Genomic DNA, 24,006 nt, shown 5'->3' on the forward strand with positions numbered 1-24,006 from the left:
AGCAAGTGCTTACCTGTGTTTAAGGGTCCTCAGGATCTGTTTTAATTAAGGATGATAAGGCACACAGACACAAAAATGACTCTTATGAGGGAAGAAGCTTATTCTGCTCATACATCCCTAGAAATAGAAGGCCCAGCACAGCACACAGGGCCTCACAGGAGACCCTGGGCCAGTCAGGAACAGAGGGAGAGGGAGGAACTGTGGGCTGGAGCCTTTTTATGGTTTCCACGGGAGGAGTAGGTGAGTGGAGCACACAGGCTTAGGATTGTCTAGTTTAATTTCAGGGCTCTGGGGCAGATGACTATCCCTAATGTCTGGCAATGGCCCTGGGGTGACTAAGGCAGGTGGATGGATAGTAGCCCTCATGTGAGAGCCTGATAGGGAAGGTGGGGCAGTCCCCCCAGAGTCAGCAAGGCCCCAGATGTCAAAGTATCATGAATGAATAGGGAAAAGTAAAGACATGGGTAATACACCCAGTGCCTGAACACTCATCAGGGCAGAGGTCTGCCCTAGGCAGTGGATGTCCAAGAAAGCACAATAATGTTCACATACTTAAAACATAAGTCATATCCAGGATAATACATTTTTGGGATGATAAACCAGAAAGAATACGCTTCTATCACAATATCCATCACCACCACCTCCCTTCATTAGTGCTGTTACCAGGTAGAGAGGGGCCTTTAGTGCCAGGGCTGTGACAGCCCCTGCATGGCTGGCCCTACCTTTGCCCACCTCTGCAACCACATCCTTGTCAGCTCCTTTTGCTGCAATCCCTCCAGCAGGCTCCTCCTGGCCCCGGGGCCTTTGCACCTGCTGTGCCCGTGCCCAGCGGGGCCCTCAGCTTACCCACCACAGCACCTGGCCTGGGAAACTCTTACTCCTGCTTCAGGTCTCAGCTTGAAATCAGGCCCGTCTTCCCTGAGTCTCACCCCGTGAACATGAGTTTCCCAGGGCTGCTCTACGTTTCTCTCACAATTACTCTCTCAGTGGTTCATGCACCACTGAAGTGTTGATCTGTCTGAGCCAGATTTCTCTGCTCTAGTCCAGAAATTAAATTTTCCTGTAGACTCTATCTCTATACATCAGGGTTCTCTAGAGAAACAGAACCAATGGGGGGGTGTGTGGGGGGGGGGTGTATGTGTGTGTATAAATACGTTTATTACAAGAAACTGGTTCACCAATGAGAATATTTGGACACCGGGTGGGGAACATCACACTCCGGGGCCTGTCATGGGGTGAGGGGATGGGGGAGGGATAGCAATAACAGAAATACCTAATATAAATGACGAGTTCATGGGTGCAGCACACCAACACAGCACATGTATACGTATGTAACAAACCTGCACGTTGTGCACACGTAGCCTAGAACTTAAAGTATAATAATAATAATAATAAAGAAACTGGTTCACATAACTGTGGAGGCTGAGAAGTTCCAGATCTATGGTCAGCCAGCAGGAGACCCAGGAGAGCTATTAGTGTAGCTCCAGTCTGAGGGCAGAAGAAGGCCCGTGTCCCAGCTCAGAGGTCAGGCATGAGGAAGAGTTCCCTGTCACTCAGCCTTTTTGTTCTACTCAGGCCTTCAGTTAACTGGACCAGGCCCACACACATTGAGGAGGGCCCTCTGCTTTCTTCAGTCTACTGATTCCAACGTTAACCTCATCCAAAACTTCCCTCACAGACATGCCCGGAATAATGTTTGACCCAATACCTGGGCACCCAGTGGCCCAGCCAAGATGACACGTTAAATTGTCCATCACGCTATCTTAATGTTTCGCAGTCTCCTGGAGCTTAAAACGTCAGATATTGACCTCAGTACCTCCCCCGTCTCTCAGCACAAAACCCTGCACACCCTGCCTTCTACAACACCTCTCAGACCCATGCCCACCTCTCAGCCCCACCAGGCCTGGCTTGCTTTGGGTCTCATGACATCCTGAGTTCCAGCCACTGCCTGTGTGGCCTCAGGCCAGCAGCATTTCCTCCCTGCACTTTTCCCCACATGACACCTTTCTGTCTCTCTGATGTCAGACTCTTGCCTAAAATCTGTCTGCGGTCTCCTCTCAGGGTGAAATTTCCACTCATGAGCCTGTCACGGAGGCCTGCCTAACAGAGCCCTGACCTGCCCCTCCAGGCCCGTTTTATCTGCCGCCCCAGGAGCCACCTGCAGATCCGAACACCTCTGGCCTCTTTCTACCTCTGGGCTGCACCTTCCTTCCCCTCTCTCTGCCTCCTCCCTCGACTAACCCCAGACCCACTAAACACTCACAGCCATGTGAACTGAACTAACCACACACATATCTCATTTCTACGGTGTGTGTTTGAAAGTTCCCCCTTTGTCTTCCTTTGATACTCCAGTAGGTAGGAGGAGTATCTCATTACTGTTGGTAGCAGTGGTATTTTGGGACCCCCCAGTTGGCTTCCGCTGACAACACTTCTGCTGGGTGGGGGAGAGGTGCCTCATTACTGCTCCCCGTGTGGTCTCTAATGTCACCATGGGAGGTGTGAGGCCTTATTATCGCTGGATGGTGACAAAAATTCCCATTTTACATGTAGTCTTCTCTGATACCACCTACGTGGTTTGAATGATGGTGGCCCCTCCAAAATAATCCCCACTGTGGTAGTATTAAGAGGTGGGGCCTTTTGGAAAGTTATTAAGTCATGAGGACTCTTCCCTCATGAATGTATTAGGGCCCTTATAAAAAGGGTTTGCTGAAGTGGCTTTGTGCCTGTAATACTGCATCAATTTATGCCACCACAATCATACTCTGAGAAGGAATTAGTGAATGAACTTTCCCCACCTTGTTTACAAAGATAATATGTAGTTGTTGTAGCAAATTTAAACAAAAAAAGAAAGTAAAATTACCCTAATGTCTACCAACCAGAAAACACTACTGTTGATATTTTGGTATACATCCTTCCAGGTTTCTGTATATACATAGTGATTGTTCATATATAGGGAATTATACTATTCATTCAGAAAGTACTGACTGCCTAGTATGTGTCTGGCACTGTTTTAGTCACTGAGAATATAATGGTAAATGAGACAGTATTGGCTGGGCGCAGTGGCTCACACCTGTAATCCCAGCACTTTGGTAGGCCAAGGCGGGCAGATCGCTTGAGCCCAGGAGTTCAAGACCAGTGAGGGCAACATGGTGGAACCCCTTCTCTACAAAAAATACATAAAATTATCTGGGCATGACGGCGTGCACCTGTGGCCCCAGCTACTCAGGAGGCTGAGGTGGGAGGATTGCTTGAGCCTAGGAAGTGGAGGCTGCAGTGAGCCGTGATTGTGCTGCTGCACTCCAGTGTGGGTGACAGAGTGAGACTCTTGTCTCAAAAAAGAGTGTGTACACAGCCAGAGCCATATAAAATACAGGCACAGATCACTCTGCACCTGTCATCTAAAAAGACACATCTGGCTGGGCGCAGGGGCTCACCAGCACTTTGGGAGGCCCAGGTGGGCCGATCACCTGAGGTCAGGAGTTTTAGACCAGGCTGGCCAACATGGTGAGACCCTGTCTCTACTAAAATACAAAAAATTAGCCGGGCATGGTGGTGCATGCCTGTAATCCCAGCTATATGGGAGGCTGACGCAGGAGAATTGCTTGAACCCGGTAGATGAAGGTCTCAGTGAGCCAAGATCGCGCCACTGCACTCCAGCCTGGGCGACAGAGTGAGACTTCGTCTCAAAAGAAAAAAAGGAAAAAAAAAAAAGACACATCTGTAGCAACCTACCCTGGTGCTGCCTCTCTCTCCCACTCACAAACCCAGGAATAAGTACTGAATGAACAATCCCACCTACAAAATAGTATTTCATTTGTTCAAATAATTAAAGAGAGATTTATAACATGTATTATTCTACTAGCTGTACTTTATCATGTGTCATCACCTCCGAACACCCAGAAGCCTAACGTGTTTCAAAACAAGGGACTTAATTTCATCCACTAGCAACACAGCTGTGTTAAGTGGAACTGACATGGAACTACAGTATAATCTGGAGTGTTTTCTAAAAACAAATAGAACCATTCCTTTTATGCTTTTCTGATTTCTCCAGTAAAGCATTCATTAATGAGATACAGCTCAAAGAGATGGCTTAAGAACATCAGTTGGCTTGGTGCAGTGGCTCACGCCTGTAATCCCAGCACTTTGGGAGGCTGAGGCGGGCGGATCATGAGGTCAGGAGATTGAGACCATCCTGGCTAACATGGTGAAATCCTGTCTCTACTAAAAATGCAAAAAAAAAAATTAGCCAGGTGCGGTGGCGGGCACCTGTAGTCCCAGCTACTCAGGAGGCTGAGGCAGGAGAATGGCATGAACCTGGGAGGCGGAGCTTGCAGTGAGCCGAGATCATACCACTGCATTCCAGCCTGGGCGAAAGTGCGAGACTCCGTCTCAAAAAAAAAAACAAAAAACCATCAGTTGGAGAGAGTCCTTCCTCCTTTACAAATGCTGCCAAAGGACATTGGGTTTTGAACTTAACCCCAAAAATGTGTCAAAAGTGTCACCTTTTGTGGGGGAGGAGCAGGGCTTCCTATTTGCTACTATAGAGACTGGTGTGGAATGCATGGAGCTGCTAACATAGGGGTTGGTTAACTATGGCCTGTGGGCCAATTCCAATTCACCATCTCATTTTTAAAAATTTGTCACAAACATCTTCACTTCAAAATACCTAGGACTAGATATTAAAATATGGATTTACTAGATCCACTCTACACACAGCTGTTTGTAGAATGAAGTGCACATTGGGGATAATGGCTATAATCTGAATATGGACATTTTGGTTCAGAACACTTCTCAATGGGCAAAGTACAGATGTACTACAGAAATAGATTAGGAATTTCATTTCTAGAAGCAATGTTTGGGGCTGGCCATGGTGGCTCACACCTGTAATCCCCGCACTTTGGAAGGCCGATGTATGAAGATTGAGCTCAGGAGTTCAAGACCAGCCTGGGCAACAAAGTGAGACCCCTGTTTCTACAGAAAAAAAAAAAAAATGAACTGGGCATGGTGATGCCCATCTGTGGTCCTAGCTACACAGGAAGGTGTAGTGGGAGGATTGCTTGAGCCCAGGAGGTTGAGGCTGCAGTGAGCTATGTTTGTGCCACTGCACTCCAGCCTGGGCACCAGAATGAGACCCCTCTCAAAAAAATAAAAAATAAAAGCAATGTTTATTGGGTAAACATGGACATAAAGATGGCAACAGTAGACAGTAGGTCTATCAAGTACTATGCTCACTACCTGGGCAATGGGATCAGCTGTACCCCAAACCTCAGGACCAACGCAATGTACCTGTGTAACTAATCTGCACATGTTCCCTTTCAATCTAAAATAAATGTTGAAGGTTGGGCGCAGTGACTCACGCCTGTAATCCTAACACTTTGGGAGGCTAAGGCGGGCAGATCACTTGAGCCCAGGAGTTCGAGACCAGCCTGGGCAATATGGTGAAATTCCGTCTCCACCAGAAAAATACAAAAATTAGCCAGTCTCATCGCCTGTTCTCAAATAAATATGTTGATATTATTTAAAAATTTTTAAAAAGCAATGTTTAAAACATTTTCTTCTGGCTGGGTGCAGTGGCTCATGCCTATAATCCCAACACTTTGGGAGGCCAAGGCAGGTGGATCACCTGAGGTCAGGAGTTTGAGACCAGCCTGGCCAACATGGCAAAGCCCTGGCTCTAGTAAAATACAAAAATTAGCCAGGTGTGGTGGCAGATGCCTGTAGTTTCAGCTACTTGGGAGGCAGGAGAATCACTTGAATCTGGGATGCAGAGGTTGCTATGAGCTGAGATCACGCCACTGCACTACAGCCTAGGTGACAAGACCAAAACTCTGTCTCAAATAAAAAAAAAAAAGACTTTCTTTTGAATTTAACCAACAGTATTCTAAAATATATTTGCTAACTCGATATTTGTCATGAAATTAGAACACATACTTTTATATACTCTATGTATACAGCAACATTAAATGTGTCATATGAAATTAGAATATATACTTCAACATTAAATAAACGTGCATAATTCCCTTCTCCCTATCCTCCAACTACTCAGAGAAGAGCATAGATTAATGTAATTTTCAGTGGTTTAACATTCTCCCATCCAAGTACTAACCAGGCACGACCCTACTTAGTTTCCAAGATCAGATGACATCAGGCATGTTTAGAGCGGTACGGCTGTAGATGGTTTAGCACTTTCTATTAGGGAGACAATCTTTCTAAAGCAATGCTCCATATCCACGGGTTCTGCATCTGCAGATTCAGCCAACCATGGCTCAAAAATATTCAGGGAACTCTCCACCCAAATAACAATGCAATAAAAAATACAAATAAAAAGTCGGGTGTGGTGGCTCATGCCTGTAATCCCAGCACTTTGGGAGGCTGAGGCGGGCGGATCACCTGAGGTTGGGAGTTCGAGACCAGCCTGACCAACATGGAGAAACGCTGTCTTTACTGAAAAAAAAAAAAAAAAAGAAAACAAACCAAAATCAGCCAGGTATAGTGGGATGTTTGTAATCCCAGCTACTTGGGAAGCTGAGGCAGAATTGCTTGAACCTGGGAGGCAGAGGTTAGTTACAGTGAGCCAAGATTATGCCATTGCACTCCAGCCTGGGCAACAAGAGCAAAACTCCGTCTCAAAAAAAAAATAATAATAATAATAATAAAAATATAACTCCTATATATATTAATAGCATTTACACTATATTAGGTATTATAAGTAATCTAGAGGTGATTTAAAGTATATGGGAGGATATGCATAGGTTACATGCAAATACTAGGCCATTTTATTTATTTACAGGATCTTGCTCTGTTACCCAGGCTGGAGTGCAATGACTCCATCACTGCTCACTGCAGCTTCAGCCTCCGGGGTTCAATTCATCCTCTCATCTCAGCCTTCCGAATGGTTGGGACTACAGGCGTCCACCACCATGCCTGGCTAATTTTGTTTTTTGTTTTGTAGAGGCAGGGTTTCACCACGTTGCCCAGGGTGATCTTGAACTCCTCAGCTCAAGTGATTCACCTGTCTCGGCCTCTAAAAGTGTTGGGGTTACAGGCGTGAGCCACTGTGCCTGATACTAGGCCATTTTATATCAGGGACTTGAGCATCTGTGGATTTTGGTATCTGCGGGAGGTCCTAGACCAATCCCCATGGGTATCAAAATCCGAGGATGCTCAAGCAGACCTCTGTATCCCCATGGATACCAAGAGATGACTGTATTGAAAATATTCACACTACTTCACATCTATTTTTAATATGTGGTGAGCACATCTAAACATGTAGAAAAGCTAGATACAGGCATTTGAATGAAGGACCTAAGTTTAACATTGTATCCACAGGAGTGCTGAGTGAAGTTTATCATTGTATCCACAGGAGTGCTGAGTAATAGCACGCCTGTGGATCAGTGCTTCTAAATGCATTGGCCGGAACCTTTCCCCTCCTTCACTGTCTTCTGCCCTTCCTTCAACCCATGAAACGAATGAGGACATGAGTCCAAGAAATGCTGTAAAAATTGCATTCCCATAAGTGATTTCCAGAAGGCAATGTTCCTTTCCAGTGAATCTTAACAAAAGGGTTGGAAAACAAGTTTTTCTCATTTTACTTTTAGCATTGTTGACAACCTCTCCACATCTAGAGAGGCTACATGTTACAAATAATTCAAATTTATTTTAGAAGGTTGCGGTAAAAACTTAAAGCAGCTGGTCCATGTTATACGCACAGGATCATAGTTGGTAAATCTTCTAAATAGAGGGTTGTCACTTCGGTGGCTGAATGAGACAAACCATAAGCCATCATTTCTCACTCCCTCTACCAATTAACACCCAGAGGGGTGTTGTACCTGTATGCGTGTACCCCACACAGGGCCACTGCCTGCAAAGGCAGGATGCCTGTGGCTCTATTTCCACTACTCACCCATCCCCTGGAGTAGGCACTCAATTAATAGGCTGAGTTTGAACACACAGGTACACAGCATGGACACTGTAAAACTCTTAAGTGGGATTATATTATATGCAGATTGCAGATTTCAGCAATTTGACTTTTTTTTTTTTTTTTTTTTTTTGGAGACGGAGTCTTGCTCTGTCACCCAGGCCGGAGTACAGTGGCACGATCTCGGGTCACTGCAACCTCTGCCTTCTGGGTTCAAGTGATTCTCCTGCCTCAGCCTCCCAAGTAGCTGGGATTACAGGCATGCACCACCACACCCGGCTAACTTTTATATTTTTAGTAGAGACAGGGTTTCACCATGTTGGCCAGGCTGGTCTCGAACTCCTGACGTCAAGTGATCCACCCACCTCGGCCTCCCAAAGTGCTGGAATTACAGGCATGAGCCACCGTGCCCGGTCTGCAATTTGATATTTTTACCTGTCTTCAAGATCTTTCCCTTCTCATGGAGATACTTCAATTTTTATAAATGTAGCTACAGGAAATCTTTAAATGGCTTTAATAACAAACTTGGCCTCTTTGGAAGGGCAGTGGAACACAGATGCCATAAAATAATTCTACATAATAAAATCTATTAATTATTCAGCATTTTAACAATCACAATTCAACAACTTACAGTGATCTGAAGGTTCTCAAGATCCTAAATGACTTCTGAAATTAAATTATGTTCAGTAAAAAGCTAAGTTAAACTCTTTAGGTTTTGAATAAACCTAAATAAACAATTTTGTTGCACTAAAATAATACCTATCTTAAACGTGGTTTCCCCAAACTATTAGCCAATCTCTTTCTCTAACTAAGCACTATTTTACCAGATTTTCAAGTTGATAAAAATAATATTTATTCTCTCATTTGGTAAATACCACTTTATAACAAAGAAAACACTTCAAATACAAGACTTTATTTGTTTATTAATAAAGTAATTCATTATGACTTTTGAAAAAAAAGTTTTAAAATGTTCTGTGTACATGTCAATGTAGGTTAGGCCAGCCAAAAGACAAAGCAAAGCGTCAACATTAAGTCACAGGCTAGAATTATACAAATAAGAACAAATACAAGGCTTATGGTACTTGTTAGGTAAACACCACCAAACTAAACTGTACTTCAAATTTGTTTATATAAAAGCATATTAAAGCTCACTTTAAAATAGTGTCCATCTTTTCTTTTAAACGGGCATAGACTCATTTGCAGTCATGTACAAATATACCTAATAGCTTTCTTCATCTTTTAATACAAGTACAACTCCTTGCTTCTTTATGCAACCTAACAAAATAACATAGAATGTAGTCATTAGAAAAATATGAACCTTTCTGAATCTATATTACATTTTTAATTTAAATTGGAAAATACAGTTTAGATCATATGAAACATATGGATTTCAGACATGTATTATCTGTTTCTAACAATTTATTAGATACGGTCTTTATTTTGGCTGAAATGCAAAAATATGACTTTCTTAATAACAGATTAGTTAAAAATACTTTCCATTGATAGCAGTGCTAGTCCCTAGAACAAAAGGTAAGCAAAACGTATTTGTAAATTACTGCCTATTCAATGCCCAGAATATGCAGATCCTAAATCTAAGCCCTTAATATACATCTACTTTAAAGATAACTGAAAGGAGATCTCACATGCCTGATAATCCTTAATTTAAACAGTCCTGTAAACATAGTCAAAATCTGCTAATAGAAATACAATTCAAGTAAACATTGCATATTTGATTTAAACCACCTTACAGTTAAATTCACTCATGATACATTGAATCATAACCACTAATATGTAAAAAGTTTTAAAAAAATCATCCTTACGTATAGATGAAAATAAACTTTGTAAACTTGTTCATTTAAAATAACTAATGTACTGCAGCTGCTCTTTGGTTTGGCATAGTTTCAGGTACTGAATATTCAAGTAAATTTGTTCCCAGGTACACCAGGTCTCCTAATTTGTTTGTAATGGCAATGGCAAGACCTGAATTTCAACTTTATTTTTCTTAAGGTGTCATCACAAATGTCAAGTGTTTGAAGGACCAAAGATAGTACTTCTAAAATTTGACAGGGCTTCATTTTGATTTTTTCTCCCCAAATAGTTGATAGCAATAATCAATACCAGTTGAGATACCAAAGAGGCAGCCTTTCCCTGATTCCCACACCACTTGCAGGCCTTTGCTAGAATGGTCATTAATACATATGAATCAGTTCAGCTAAATATTATTTAGAACGTGGCAAAATGCTGGCTGTAAATTAAATCAAAGATAAGTAATTCAAAGGCTTTAACTGAAAATTTCTGAAAAGATGTTTGCTGTGCTATTAAAGATGTTAAATAACAAAAATTAAAAGAACTGAGAAAGACTATACCATGAAAGTGCATAATAGTGAAGAAAAAAATGAAGTTTCCTTGGCGTTAGCCAGGTACATGCAAATCTTTTTATCTGAATGTAGAAATGCAAAAAGTACCAGGAGAACATTTCTGAAAGTAGTCAAGTATGTTTTAACATTTATCTCCTTATAATAATATGCAAACTGCCAAACTGAAGTTACGTTTTTAGTTGGTAATTGATATACATATATTTTTGAGATGGAGTCTCACTCTTGTCGCCCAGGCTGGAGTGCAGAGGCATGATCTCGGCTCACTGCGACCTCCGCCTCCTGGGTTCAAGTGATTCTCCTGCCTCCACCTCCCGAGGAGCTGGGACTACAGGCGTGTGCCACCATGCCTGGACAGTTTTGTGGTTTTTTTTTTTGTATTTTTAGTGGAGACAGGGTTTTGCCATTTTGACCAGGCTAATCTCGAACCCCTGACCTCAGGTGATCCGCCAGCCTCGGCCTCCCAAAGTGCTGGGATTACAGGCATGAGCCACCACGCCCAGTAGTAATTGTTATCTCTTAAATCTCATTCTAGTTTGCTAGAATCAACATTATTAAGGAGTCGAAACAAAGGTAGAAGAATCCATACTATAATATCTCAAATTATGTTTTCAAAGCTAACTCATTCCTTTGGTTCAAAAAGAAAAAAATTTGCCTCCTTTTAAAATCTAATATTAGTATGGCTGATGGAAATTAGACCAAATTATAAACAACAAATTATAAACCTACAGTAGCAACCATAAAATTTATGCTGTACTAGGAAATGATAGAGCTATTCCTAGTGTATTATTTAGCATACAGAAGGTACTCCAAAAAACTTATTGGGGCGGGGCGTGGTGGCTCACGCCTGTAATCCCAGCACTTTGGGAGGGGGTGGATTATTTGAGGTCAGGAGTTCATGATCAGCCTGGTCAACATGGTGAAACCTCATCTCTTCTAAAAATGTAAAAATTAGCCGGACATGGTGGCATGAGCCTGTAATCCCAGCTACTTGGGAGGCTGAGGCAGTAGACTCTATTGAACCTGGGAGGCAGAGGTTGCAGTGAGCCAAGATCCCGCCACTGCACTCCTGCCTGGGAGACAGAGCAAGACTCTGGAAAAAAGAAGAAAAAAATTTATTGGGTGAATGAAAAGTGATTTTGCAAAATTAGGCATCGCAGAATGTTAGAAGTCATCCAGTCCAACTCATTCACAACACCCCTCCCCTGCAGTCCCATTTTACAGACAGGAAACTCCAACCTGTAGTACTCACAGATGCTGCTGAGATTCGTCTCCACCCACGCACTGGAAGCAATCAATTATTATGGGGCGGGTGTGTGTGTGTGTGTGTGTGTGTGTGTGTGTGTGTGCTGCTGAGATTCGTCTCCACCCACTCACTGGAAGCAATTATTATGGGGCGGGGGTGTGTGTGTGTGTGTGTGTGTGTGTGTGTGTGTGTGTGTGTGTGTGTGTGTGTGTGTGTGTGTGTGTGTGTGTGTGTGTGTGTGTGTGTGTGTGTGTGTGTGTGTGTGTGTGTGTGTGTGTGTGTGTGTGTGTCTGACTAAAAGGTGTAAATGAGGAGTATCTACATTGTTTATCCTGTACTTTTCTTTGGAGTTAATGCAACAACTCCTGTCGCTTAGATTTTAAAAGGAAAAGGGAGAAATGTGTCTAGTCATAAAGGGGTTGCTGTTAGGAAGTCAGACTTAAGAGTGTGCATCTAAGAGTAGAATCCACTTCTCAGAGACTGGGAATGTAAAATGACCACTCAGGTTAGAATTTCCAACTGACAGCCAGGAGGAAAACTTATTCTAAAGTTTTTTTTGCCTAGTTTGAATTGCATTTTAAATCACTGTTTAAGCTGTTACAGTATCACTGTAAAAAGTTTCAAAGTAATTTTTAGTCATTACCTACACTGAAATTTGAAAGTCAAGTCAACAGCATGCTTTATGCTAACTGCTGTTAAAACTCAAAACTATTTTTTTTAACAAATTACAATATTCCTCTTAGCTTTTCTTCTGGACACCTATACTTCTTCCTACTGTGTCCAGTATTTCTCCAGCACATGTACCTTTGTGTTTCTCTGCCCATGTACATACCCCTGAAAGATCAACAAAAAAAGTTATAAAATAGCAGAGAGAACCCAAAATATTTCTTATACTGCCAAGTTCCCTTTAAGCCTTGGGCACTTGCTCTACTACATGGTTGTATTAATGCTTATAACTAAGCTTTCAATGAATTAGACCAATGTGTTCTATGTTCTAAATGATATTTAGGTATCTGAATCCTTCTGTTATAGCCAACAATAAAAAAAGTTATTAAAAATGTTGAAAAGTATAAAATAGTAATTATAAATTAGCAAATACTCAATTTAAAAAAGCAGTTTTCCTTATACAGTACAAGCAACAGTAATTTGAATATTATTCACTTTCAGCCACCATTTGCCCTAGATGTACTTTACTTTCAAGTTTTTAAGCTTGTGTTTTTGGAGTGAAAATGTATATGGATACTTATTCTAATAATATAATTCAGGTATCAAAAAATACATATGCATGTTAAAATGTGATGACAGCTCATATAATAGCATCTCATAACAGGTAAGTATTATTTCCAGAATAACATTAAGTCACTTTCGTAGCTCTAAGTCAATGCTGCACAAATGGACACTTAAGATTAAGGCATCGTTCTGCTCTGGAGTCGTGCTTCTGTGAATCCCAGAAACTGTACAAAGGCTTTCTGTTTTAAAAAATATAACTTCTGTTATACTTCAATTATTTCATTCCTTTGATCATTTTCTTGCAAATGAAAATTGAAAATATCAGTCTATAATGTTTTCATACACCTACAAAAAAAGAAACAAATCATTGGTTAAAACTTGATTTTTTATTTCTGAAAATATTTACTAAATGGTTCTGTGAGCTAAGGTACAAAGCTACTAATATAACAAGATGGAAAATGAGTTCCTTAACACTACTAATATTATAATAATAAAGATTTTTGTAGCAGTAAATGAGCGGGTATTACTGTCTTCCCCAGAAGCAATCAAAAGAGTATTTTAAAAGGAAGAATCCTACAGTACTCCCAGACTGCTAACTTGGACATCATTTGAGAAGACATCTGGTCCACTGACACCTGTCCTAAGATTGGTGCAAGATGTAGAAAACTTCCCACAGCAACTGTTAAAGGAACTGCAGCTGAGGATTCTCAACAACCACAAGCATCAGCAATTATTCCACCCACACTAAGAAGAAATGTAGACCTCGGACTAAGGGCTTGTCTGGGGACCAAGTACTACTCCACAGCTCCAGCTCTTGGTGGCATGGACCTGGCTTACAATCACCGTAGGCGGGACATATAGCTCCTCTTCTGACTGCAGCCCACTCTGCCTGACATGACCTCCACCCCTAGTGCCTGTGATCTGACTCTGTCCTGGGTCTTAGGCTCTGGCTGCAGCCCTGCACGCAGGCTCAAGGTCCTCTGCAAGGACCTAACTGCTGAGGACAAGCCCACAAGTGAGGACACAGATGCTCCTCTAGCTGACACTCCAGATAAGATACTTTTAGAAAAACAAACTCCTGTTTTACAGGAACAGGATGACAAATGTGATAAGCTCCATGTTTGTGGTAATTTACTACTTAGCAATTTTCTCTTGCTGTGTCTTTTACAAAAACCATATAACATAAATAAACCTCTTATTTCTTTTTTAGAGCCTTTAATTTTGGTCAATTTTCTCTGGGTCGAATTTCCTCAATAGTGGACAAAAGTCACCTTTTTTTCTTTTTTCTTTTTTTGAGACAGGGCCTTGCTCTGTTACCCAGGCTGGAGTGCAGTGGTGCTATCTTGGCTCACTGCAGCCTCGACCTCCCGGGCTCAAGTGATCCTTCCACTTCAGCCTCCCAGGTAACTGGGACTATACAGGTGTGCATCAACACAAACCTGGCTAATTTTTTATTTTTTGTCAAGATGAGGTCTCACTATACTAATTTAAGTATCTGACCAGGCTGCTCTCTCACTCCTGGGCTTAAGTGATCCTCCCACCTTGACCTCTCGAAGTGCTGGAATTAGAGGTGTGGGCCACCTTGCCTGGCCACCGTTTTTTCTTTAATTAATAAGGTGCTGCTTACTGAAAAGGCCCGTGGTCCACATACTAGTCCTAAACTATTTTTATTAGTTTCTGCATTAATTTACCAACAAATAATTACTAAGACTGTGCTATAAGGAATAAGGAAAATGAGATGTGGGCAGATGTTACATTCTAGTCTTTCCTGTACTGTCTAATTTTGCTGATATAATTAAAAAGACTAAAAAAATAGAACTGCAAATTGTTTAAAGATTATGAAATATGCAAATAAGCTGCATTTATTCAAGGATTACCTTTATACTGTCTTACCTTGCTCTTATTCAAATGGTTAGTTATGAACAAGTGGTACTCAATTTTCTATTGCCACTGTTACATGGTTATTTGTCCCTGTAAGCACATAATTATATACGACATGACAAAAAAAAAAAGAAGTATTAAGTTTCTGGCTAAATGGTAAAATGACAGCAAAAATGACTATCATGTAAATACAAAATAGGCTTATGGTGTCAACCATTTGTCTTCTTATAGAACCTAGATTCTGTAAGTAAAGAGCTAACATTAGCAGTCAAAAGTCTGATTTTATGTTTATCTCGTGGAAATACCTATTGGCTTTAAAGATGTTAAACAGCAATAATTAAGAAGTTCACAAAATGAACTTTTCCCTAGATCTTTATTTTTTAGAGATGGGCCTCAATAGTATTGCCTAGGCTGGCCTTAAACTTCCAAATTTTTCCTTGACCTTACACAAAAGGTGTAATGATCCTAATGAAGATCCTAAAGATACTAATTTAAGAGAATGTTTTAAATGCTGCTAAAAGTTAAGACAACAACAAAAAAACCTCAGAAATTCTAACAGTAGGTCTTTAAGGGTATTTAGGGTATTTGCTACAGTTAGTACAAATGGAGCTAAATGTCCAGAATCCTTTTTCTTTTTCCTTTTGAGACAGGGTCTTGCTCTGTCATCCAGGCTGAAGTGCACTGGCATGATCATAGCTCACTGTAGCTTCAATCTCCCAGGCTCAAGCAATCCTCTCACCTCAGCCTCCTGAGTAGCTGGGACTACAGACACATGCCATCAGGCCTAGAAAATTTTTTTCCCAAAGTTTTTGGTAGAGATAGGCTATGTGGCCCAGGCTGGTCTCAAACTCCTGAGCTCAAGTGATCCTCCTGCCTCAGCTTCCCGAAGTGCTGGGATTACAGGTGTGAGCCACTGTGCCTGACCCAAAACCACTTTTCTATAGTGCAAGGAGATAATCAGTGTTATTACTATTATCATTAAAAAACAGATGTGTTTTAGGCTGTAATGCTAGTTAAGTAGCCAGACAATATTTTAAACCCAGGTTTGATGAAAATTCCCACTTCAATTTTACTGACTATTCTATACCTGAATCCTCAATTCATAAATGATTAAGAGTCACCTAGAAAAGATTAAAATATCTTCAGTGTGCTCTTTTTTTTCTTTCTTCCCTGAGATGGAGTCTCACTCTGTCACCCAGGCTGGAGTGCGGTGGTACGATCTCGGCTCACTGTAACCTCCACCTCCCAGGTTCAAGCAATTCTCCTGCCTCAGTCTCCCGAGTAGCTGGGATTACAGGCACGTGCCACCACACCCAGCTAATTTTTGTATTCTTTTTTTTTTTTTTTTTTGAGACAGAGTCTCACTCTGTCGCCCAGGCTGGAGTGTAGTGGCGCGCAATCTCGGCTCACTGCAAGCTCCGCCTCCCGGGTCAACGCCATTCTCCTGCCTCAGCCTCCCGAGTAGCTGGGACTACAGGCGCCCACCACCACGTCCGGCTAATTTTTTTGTATTTTTAGTAGAGACGGGGTTTCACCATGTTAGCCAGGATGGTCTCGATCTCCTGACCTTGTGATCCGCCCGCCTTGGCCTCCCAAAGTGCTGGGATTACAGGCGTGAGCCACCACACCCGGCCTTAATTTTTGTATTCTTAGTAGAGATGGGGTTTCACCACATTGGCCAGGCTGGTCTCTAACTCTTGACCTTGTGATCCGCCCACCTCGGCCTCCCAAAGTGCTGGGATTATAGGCATGAGCCACCGTGCCTGGCCAGCGTGCTCTTTTTTTTAACTAAGGCAGCAAAGAATGTAATGCTTTTCAAGAATTATTTTCAACTAAGCAAAAGCTGGGACCCTAAAGAATAACACTGCTGGCCAGGCGTGGTGGCTCATTCCTATAATCCCAGCACTTTGGGAAGCTGAGGCGGGTGGATCACAAGGTCAGGAGATCCAGATCATCCTGGCCAACATGGTGAAACCCCGTCTCTACTAAAATACAAAAAATTAGCTGGGCGTGGTGGCAACCACCTGTAGTCCCAGCTATTCGGGAGGCTGAGGCAGGGGAATCGCTTGAACCCGGGAGGCGGAGGTTGCAGTGAGCAGTGATCGTGCTACTGCACTCTAGCCTGGTAACAGAGCAAAATTCCATCTCAAAAAAAAAAAAAAAAAGAATAACGTTGCTTATTCAGAACAGTCAATGCCAAAAGAACTTTCCATATCTGAGTGGAGAAATATGTGGCTGGGTTAACAAAAACCTGCAGTTGCATAGAAAAAAACAACATGAGCCACTATACTCTCCTTGCTCTAACCCTTCCTCATAGAAGCTACTAAGAAACACAAACACCCTATATATATTTTATTTATTTATTTTTTATTACTATTATTTTTTGAGATAGAGTCTGGCTCTGTCACCTACGCTGGAGTGCAGTGGCGCGATCTCAGCTCACTGCAAGCTCCGCCTCCCGGGTTCCCGCCACTCTCCTGCCTCAGCCTTCCAAGTAGCTGGGACTACAGGCGCCTGCCACCACGCCTGGCTAATTTTTTATATTTGTAGTACAGACGGGGTTTCACCGTGTTAGCCAGGATGGTCTCGTTCTCCTGACCTTGTGATCCACCCGCCTTGGCATCCCAAAGTGTTGGGATTACAGGCGTGAGCCACCGCGCCCAGCATATATTTAAAAGTTTCACATATTTTAGTATTTTTTAAATGTTACATTATTTTGATTTTTCCACATGTATTATATCTGGTGCTTTTCATTTGAACCAGACAAAGCAGTGTTTCAAATGAGAACTATTACCTGATTTGACGATGCCTTCTTCAGCTCCATTCTCCAGCCACTGAGATTCACTGTCCAACAAGCGGTTTTTTGATTCACTAAGTGGTTTGATAGGAAAAGGCTGATTTGAGCCACTACTGAAAAGAAGAGCAAACAACTTAGTAAATAGCTTAATGCTCAACTATGGATACTTAATAAATTAATAAGCAGCAAATTAATATTCCTTCTCCTAAATATGTGAGGGCAACTCATGAGATCTTAGCACTCTGAAAAAACTATCTTCAAAATAAAAATAGGCCCACAACCCCCCATTAAATGGCTCTCTAGACCCAAGAATCTGTATTCCAACACTGCCAATGAAAACAATTAGTCAAAATTTAAAAAGCTTCAGAGGCCAGTCTGAAATGTTCTTAATATGTTAATCAGGAGCCATAGGTAGTACAAGGACAGGTGAGGATCTATATCTGTGGCCAGTACAAAACAATTACCTGTCATTTCCCAAGTTTTCTGCTTTCTACCTCTGCAGTTTAGATCTAAGGGGAAAAAATGATTCAGTGATTTAGCGTAGACTTATTTTTCTAGCTAAAAGATCCAGGGAGGGAGGGAATGGAGGAAGGAAAGGAAGAGGAAAAGGAAACTAATATTTGTTGGTTCTCTATTATGGGCCAGACATGATGCTAGGCATCTTATACACATTATCTCAACCCTCAAAATAACCTTTGGTGGTAAGTATCATTATCCTAATTTTATAGAGGTGGAAACTGAGGCTCATAGTTTAAGTGACTTGGCCAGAACCCTAACAAATGTTAGAACTCAAAGGTCTAAGGCTTTAAGCTACGTTCTAAGACTTATGGTTCTTCCAATATTAATATGCTAGCTTAGAACTTATCATTCCTCTTCTCCTACAACTTATTTCTGTAGTGAATAAATTATGAATGTTTTACTTGGACACAAGTATCTCTAGCTTCTTTAAAATTTCATTTAAAATGAACTATTACTGAATGTATGAAAGTTTACTTGCCATGCAAATATTATGGGAAAATTTCCTCTAAGATGAATTAATGAAAAAAAATTTGTATTTTTGAATCCTCATTATTTTGATAGTATATTAAAATTTGTTTATCAAAATAAAATGGTGATTAGTATAATGACTAATTTATTTGCAAAAACATAACTGACATAAACCAATCTTATCAAATCTTGAAAGGTCTTAGTTGCTTCCCAGCTTGCCCAGACATTTCCAGCCTTATGTGATTATCCTGGTTTAACTATTAATAAACAAGCATTCTCTTTCCTACTCTTAAGTGTTCTGGTTTAGATTATAAAAAATTATGGTTATTAGCACATATACCTTTATTAACCCTCAGTTAAAGAAATTTAAATTTCTCTTTCCCTAACTATGCTGGCTTACTAAATCACTACTGTATTTACTCATAAGATGTACACACAACACATGTATACGGTTTGCTTTATGATGAATATGGAAAAGCATAAGGACAAGAAGCATACCTTCTGGCATATTCATTCTGGTTTGTAACAGAAGCTTGTTCTGGATCCATCCCCACAAGGCGAGTTGGAAAACTGCAACCATCACCCAAGCTGCATAATGAAAAATAGTAATAATTTAAATAATGTTATGTTAAATCAAAATGGTCAAATTTAACACCCATTTTTCAGAGACATGGCATACATTATCATAACTTGTCATATAAGGAAGTAATTCCTAAAATTTCTAATTTAGGGGTTATTACCTTGATATGGTTTGGCTGTGTCTTCACCCATATCTCATCTTGAATTGTAGCTCCCATAATTCCCACTGTCAACGGAGGGACCCACTGGGAGGTAAATGAATCATGGAGGCAGGTTTTTCCTGTGCTGTTCTCATGATAATGCATAAATCTCACGAGATCTGATAGTTTTATAAACGAGTGTTCCCCTGGCACATACTCTTGTCTGCCACCATGTAAAACGTGACTTTGCTTCTCCTTGCCTTCCACTATGATAGTGAGGTCTCCTCAGCCATGTGTGAGTCAATTAAACATCCTTCCTTTATAAATTACCCAGTCTCTGGTATGTCTTTATCAGCAGTGTGAGAACAGACTACTACCTCTATTGCAGACATAAGCCCTTTTCTTTTATAATTTACATACATTTAGAAACAATGTCTTCTGTGCCTGTTAAGATTATGATGCCTAGTATAGCACCCCAAGCATAGGTATTCAAGTATTCGGGTAACTGACCTGCTTATTGTAATCATTCAGGCTCAAACTGAAATTCATGATGTAAGTTCTACATATTTATTTATTCAACAATATTCATTAAAAAAATATTTACTGAATGCCTATGATGTTCTAGGTATTATTTTAAGCACTACAGATATAGGAAATAGTGAACAAAACAGAAGAAAATTTCTGCCTTCAAGAAACTTACGGTCTAAAAAGAGCATACTTATGCCTTATTTTCATATTATCTAAACACATCGAAATTGTATACTATAGGGACTTTTATTTCTAGCCAATATGGAATAACTGGTAAACTGTACATAGTCAGAAACTGAACAGTAGGAAATAACTGTTTTCAAAATAGGCAGTAGAGAGCTGTGGTCTCAGAACAAAGAAAAACAAAACCAAGTAAGTCACAGCTTTCTGCCGGGACCTTGGCACTACGGGGGGTGGGAAACCAAGCAGAACAAGGTAGTTTCACTGAATTGAGATGACAGAGGTGGGAGTTTTGAGGCTGTGGTGGGCCAGGTGCAGTGGCTCACATCTGTAATCCCAGCACTTTGGAAGGCTGAGGCAGGCGGATCACTTGAGGTCAGGAGTTCAAGACCATCCTGGCCAACATGGTGAGACGCTGTCTCTACTAAAAACACAAAAATTAGCTGGGTGTGGTGGCAGGCACCTGTAATCCTAGCTACTAGAGAGGTTGAGGCATGAGAATCGCTTGAACCCAGGAGGCGGAGGTTGCAGTGAGCCAAGATCGCACCACTGCACTTCAGCCTGAGCACTCAGTCTGTCTCACTTTGAGACAGAGTGAGACTCTGTCTCCAAAAAAAAAAAAAAAAAAAAAAAGAGGGGCTAAGGTGACTTAAAATCTATGGGACAGAGTTGAGAGAGAGCAAGATATGCAGAGAAATGGCTACAGAAATCTGCCCTGTGGTGTACCTGAGGTCTTTTGATAAATACTAAGCTGCACTTGTGAATTCAGGAAAAGAACAACTGGGAATAATGAATGATGAATAATTCACAGAGCTTTCACAGCACTGGGAAGCATTCAAATTTGACCAGCTTGACTGGGGTCATCTCACTAAACACAGGATTTGGTAGAAACTCCATTTATTGGAGCGCTAAACTAGCACTACAGAACGTACTACTCTGGACTCAACGTAATAAAGCTTAAAACAAGCCTCAGGCCAAGTGCAGTAGTAATGCCTGTAATCCTAGCCCTTCGGGAGGCCAATCTACATAGGCAGCAAAGTAGCGTTCAAAATGTCCACCACCCAATCAAAAGTTACTGGACATGAAAAGTAGCACAGATGTGACCTATAGCTAAGAAAAAAAAGTCAATAGAAAAAAATCAGAAAATTAGCAATTTCAGTGAAAATTAGCAAACAAGACTTTAAAATGATTATAAATGTACCTGTGAATTAAAAGGAAAGATACAATGAAAAGAGAAATGTAAGATATAAAAAAAACCAAACCGAACTTCCAGAGCTGAAAAATACAACATCTGGGCCAGGCATGGTGGTTCATGCCTGTAATAGCATGGGAGGACGTGGTGGGCGGATTGCTTGAGGCCAGGAGTTTGAGACCAGCCTGGCCAACATGGTGAAACCCTGTCTTTACTAAAAATACAAAACTTAGCCACGTGTGGTGGTATGCACCAGTAATCCCAGCTTCTTTGGAGGCTGAGGCACAAGAATTGCTTGAACCCAGGAGGCACAGGTTGCAGTGAGCCTATAGATTGCACCACTGCACTCCAGCCTGGGTGACAGAGCAAGACTCTGTCTCTAAATAAATAAATAAATAAATAAATAAATAAATAAATATTTTTAAAATCTTAAGTGAAAGATTCATTGGAGGAGCTTACCAGCAGGCTAGACATTATAGAAGAGATCAGTGAACTTGTGGATATTAGCAGTAGAAATTAACCAAAATGAAGCAAACAGAGAAAAGAAGATGGCAGAGAAGGACAAAATAGCAATGACCTGTGGGTCACTATCAAGCTATTTAACATATGTATACCTGAGAGTACCAGAAAAGCTGGTCAGGGAGGAGGTGGAAAGAGGGGAATAGGCAGAAAAAAATAAAGACATAATTGATGAAAATTATTCAAATCTGATGAAAACTATGAACTTACAGATCCGAGAAGCCTAATGAACCCCAGGGAGGATAAACACCAAGGAACCTCATCAAACCGCTTAAAACCAATGATAAGGATAAAATCTTAAAAGTAGCTACAGGAGGGGAAAGGATAGTAATTTATAAACAATGAAATAAAGATGGGAGTCAGGCTGACTTTTCATTAGAAACAGTGCAGACCGGAAGATAATGGAACATCTTTAAAGGAAGGAAAACAAACAACAACAACAAAATCCTATTGACTTAGAATTCGCTGTTTACAGAAAATAACTTCAAAATTTCTGTTTAGAGAAAATAACTTCAAAACAAGTAATCTGTGTTCCAACCAATGGGAGGGGGAAAATCTTGAATACATTAGACAATGGATAAAGTATACAAAAGAGATCGATGAACTTGAAGATACAGCAATAGGATCTATACAAAATGAAACACAGAAAAAAGACAAAAAATGAACAGTGCATCAGTGAGCTGTGGGAGGACTGTGAGTGACTGATAACACGTGTAATTGGGAGTCCTCACAGTAATAGGGGGAAGGAGATGACAAAATAATGGTTAACAATATTTTCCAAATTTGATTAAAGCTCTAAAACCAGAGATCCAAAAAGCTCAACTAATACCAAGCACAAGAAACTAGAAAACTAGATCAAGATATATCATAATCAAATTGCATGAAGCAGTGATAGAGTCTTAAAAGTAGCCATAGAAAAAAACATATATAGACTAACAAAAATAAGAGGTATCACAACTTATTAGAAAAATGCAACCCAGAAGCATAACATTTAGCATCTAAAATTTTTTGTTTTGTTTTGTTTTTGAGAGAGTCTTGCTCTGTTGCCCAGGCTGCAGTGTGTTGGTGCCATCTCAGCTCACTGCAACCTCTGTCTCCCAGGTTCAAGTGATTCTTGTGCCTCAGCCTCCTGAGTAGCTGGAACTACAGGTGTGTGCCACCACACCCAGCTAATTTTTGTATTTTTAGTAGAGACCGGGTTTCGCCATGTTGGCCAGGCTGGTCTTGAACTCCTGGCCCCAAGTGATTCACCTGCCTCGGCCTCCCAAAGTGCTGGGATTACAGGCATGATGCACTGTGTCTGGCTAACATCTAGAATTTTATACCAAGGAAAAATGTCTTTAAAAAATGAAAGCAAATAAGTCATTTTCAGACCAAAAAAAGGCAATTCAGTTAATCTAGGGAAAAAACCCCATAACTTTTACAAATATATCACTCAATCTTCAATATTTTTCCCTTCTTTTTGATGACTTTGGTATATAGCTGGCCTAAAATGGATGGGAACTGGAAAGAAATGGAAACTATCAATCATCTCAAGAATATATTCTCATTTACATTTGGGGTAAAATTGCAGTATGTGGTTGGTCGTCTTTGATTTAGGACACAACAGAACACACAATTCATTTCTGTGATAGGATCTTTGAAGTTGTGGCTAATAACTATAAATTTTTAAAATTCTTTACTTCAAACAACTTATTTGCATTTTGAAAAAAAAAAATCTTATTTTTTTAGTGAATCATCTTTTTCTTCTACTTTCCATTCAAATATATAAACTCTCCTTAACCTTATCTAATTAAAAAATGAAAAATAAAATATTTTATGTATAAAGGAAGATATTTTGAGTTTTCATTCTCAAAGTCTGTAAGAATATCATTATATATTATATTCTCTAAATCTGAAGACATTTAACCAGAAAAAGAGACCACCACAGATGCCATAATCTCTGAGACCCACATTTTATAAATTACCTTGAAAATATTGGAAGTAGCCAATATTTCTTTTCATCACCAAAGACTTGTCTCCAATTTTTACTGCATCCAAGAGAGAAACCGTTTCCATCAGGTCCGTATGAAAACGTGGGTGCGCGGAATGATTCTGTTAAATATATATACATAATAACTAATTAATCTATTTAAAAATTATAGGAGGGATGGAAATTACCAATTTTCTTGCTTATATCTTTGACATAAAAACTGTAAATATAATTTAAAATAAATAATACATTAGTAGCAATTAAAAGATAAATTTCTGAAACTTCTTTTGGGAAAAAATAGCACATTTAATATTTCATCAACCTTATAAAGTAACATGTCAAAATAATTATCAAATATTACTGAAAATCTAGTATTGTGTGCTCAGTATCTCTTGGCTTTTTTCTTCTATAAGATATTCTAACTCCTGCAACTTCACTCATTATTTATGAATTTCCTACTAT

At 40.4% G+C, this 24,006-nt stretch overlaps 1 protein-coding gene across 16 annotated transcripts in view; it reads right to left on the reverse strand.

The window, feature by feature from the left end:
• Positions 1 to 8,821: 8,821 nt before the first annotated feature.
• ZDHHC20 (zinc finger DHHC-type palmitoyltransferase 20) overlaps positions 8,822 to 24,006 on the reverse strand; it is an 85,840-nt gene continuing 70,655 nt past the window's right edge. For 4 of the 16 annotated variants that reach the window (XM_063714853.1, XM_063714846.1, XM_063714847.1 and 1 more), the window contains 5 exons: positions 23,540 to 23,666; positions 18,933 to 19,022; positions 17,445 to 17,560; positions 14,663 to 14,740; positions 8,822 to 13,114 (listed from right to left, as the gene is read on the reverse strand). In XM_063714853.1, the coding sequence (XP_063570923.1) occupies positions 14,703 to 14,740; positions 17,445 to 17,560; positions 18,933 to 19,022; positions 23,540 to 23,666 (371 nt within the window). In that variant the 3' untranslated portion in view covers positions 8,822 to 13,114; positions 14,663 to 14,702. Of the gene's footprint in view, positions 13,115 to 14,660; positions 14,741 to 17,444; positions 17,561 to 17,911; positions 17,957 to 18,932; positions 19,023 to 23,539; positions 23,667 to 24,006 lie in introns of those variants that run through there. The other 12 variants (XM_063714852.1, XM_063714849.1, XM_063714851.1 and 9 more) reach the window with 6 other exon arrangements.

Source organism: Pongo abelii, chromosome 14 (assembly GCF_028885655.2).
Source record: "Pongo abelii isolate AG06213 chromosome 14, NHGRI_mPonAbe1-v2.0_pri, whole genome shotgun sequence".
In the NCBI taxonomy this organism is placed as follows: domain Eukaryota; kingdom Metazoa; phylum Chordata; class Mammalia; order Primates; family Hominidae; genus Pongo; species Pongo abelii.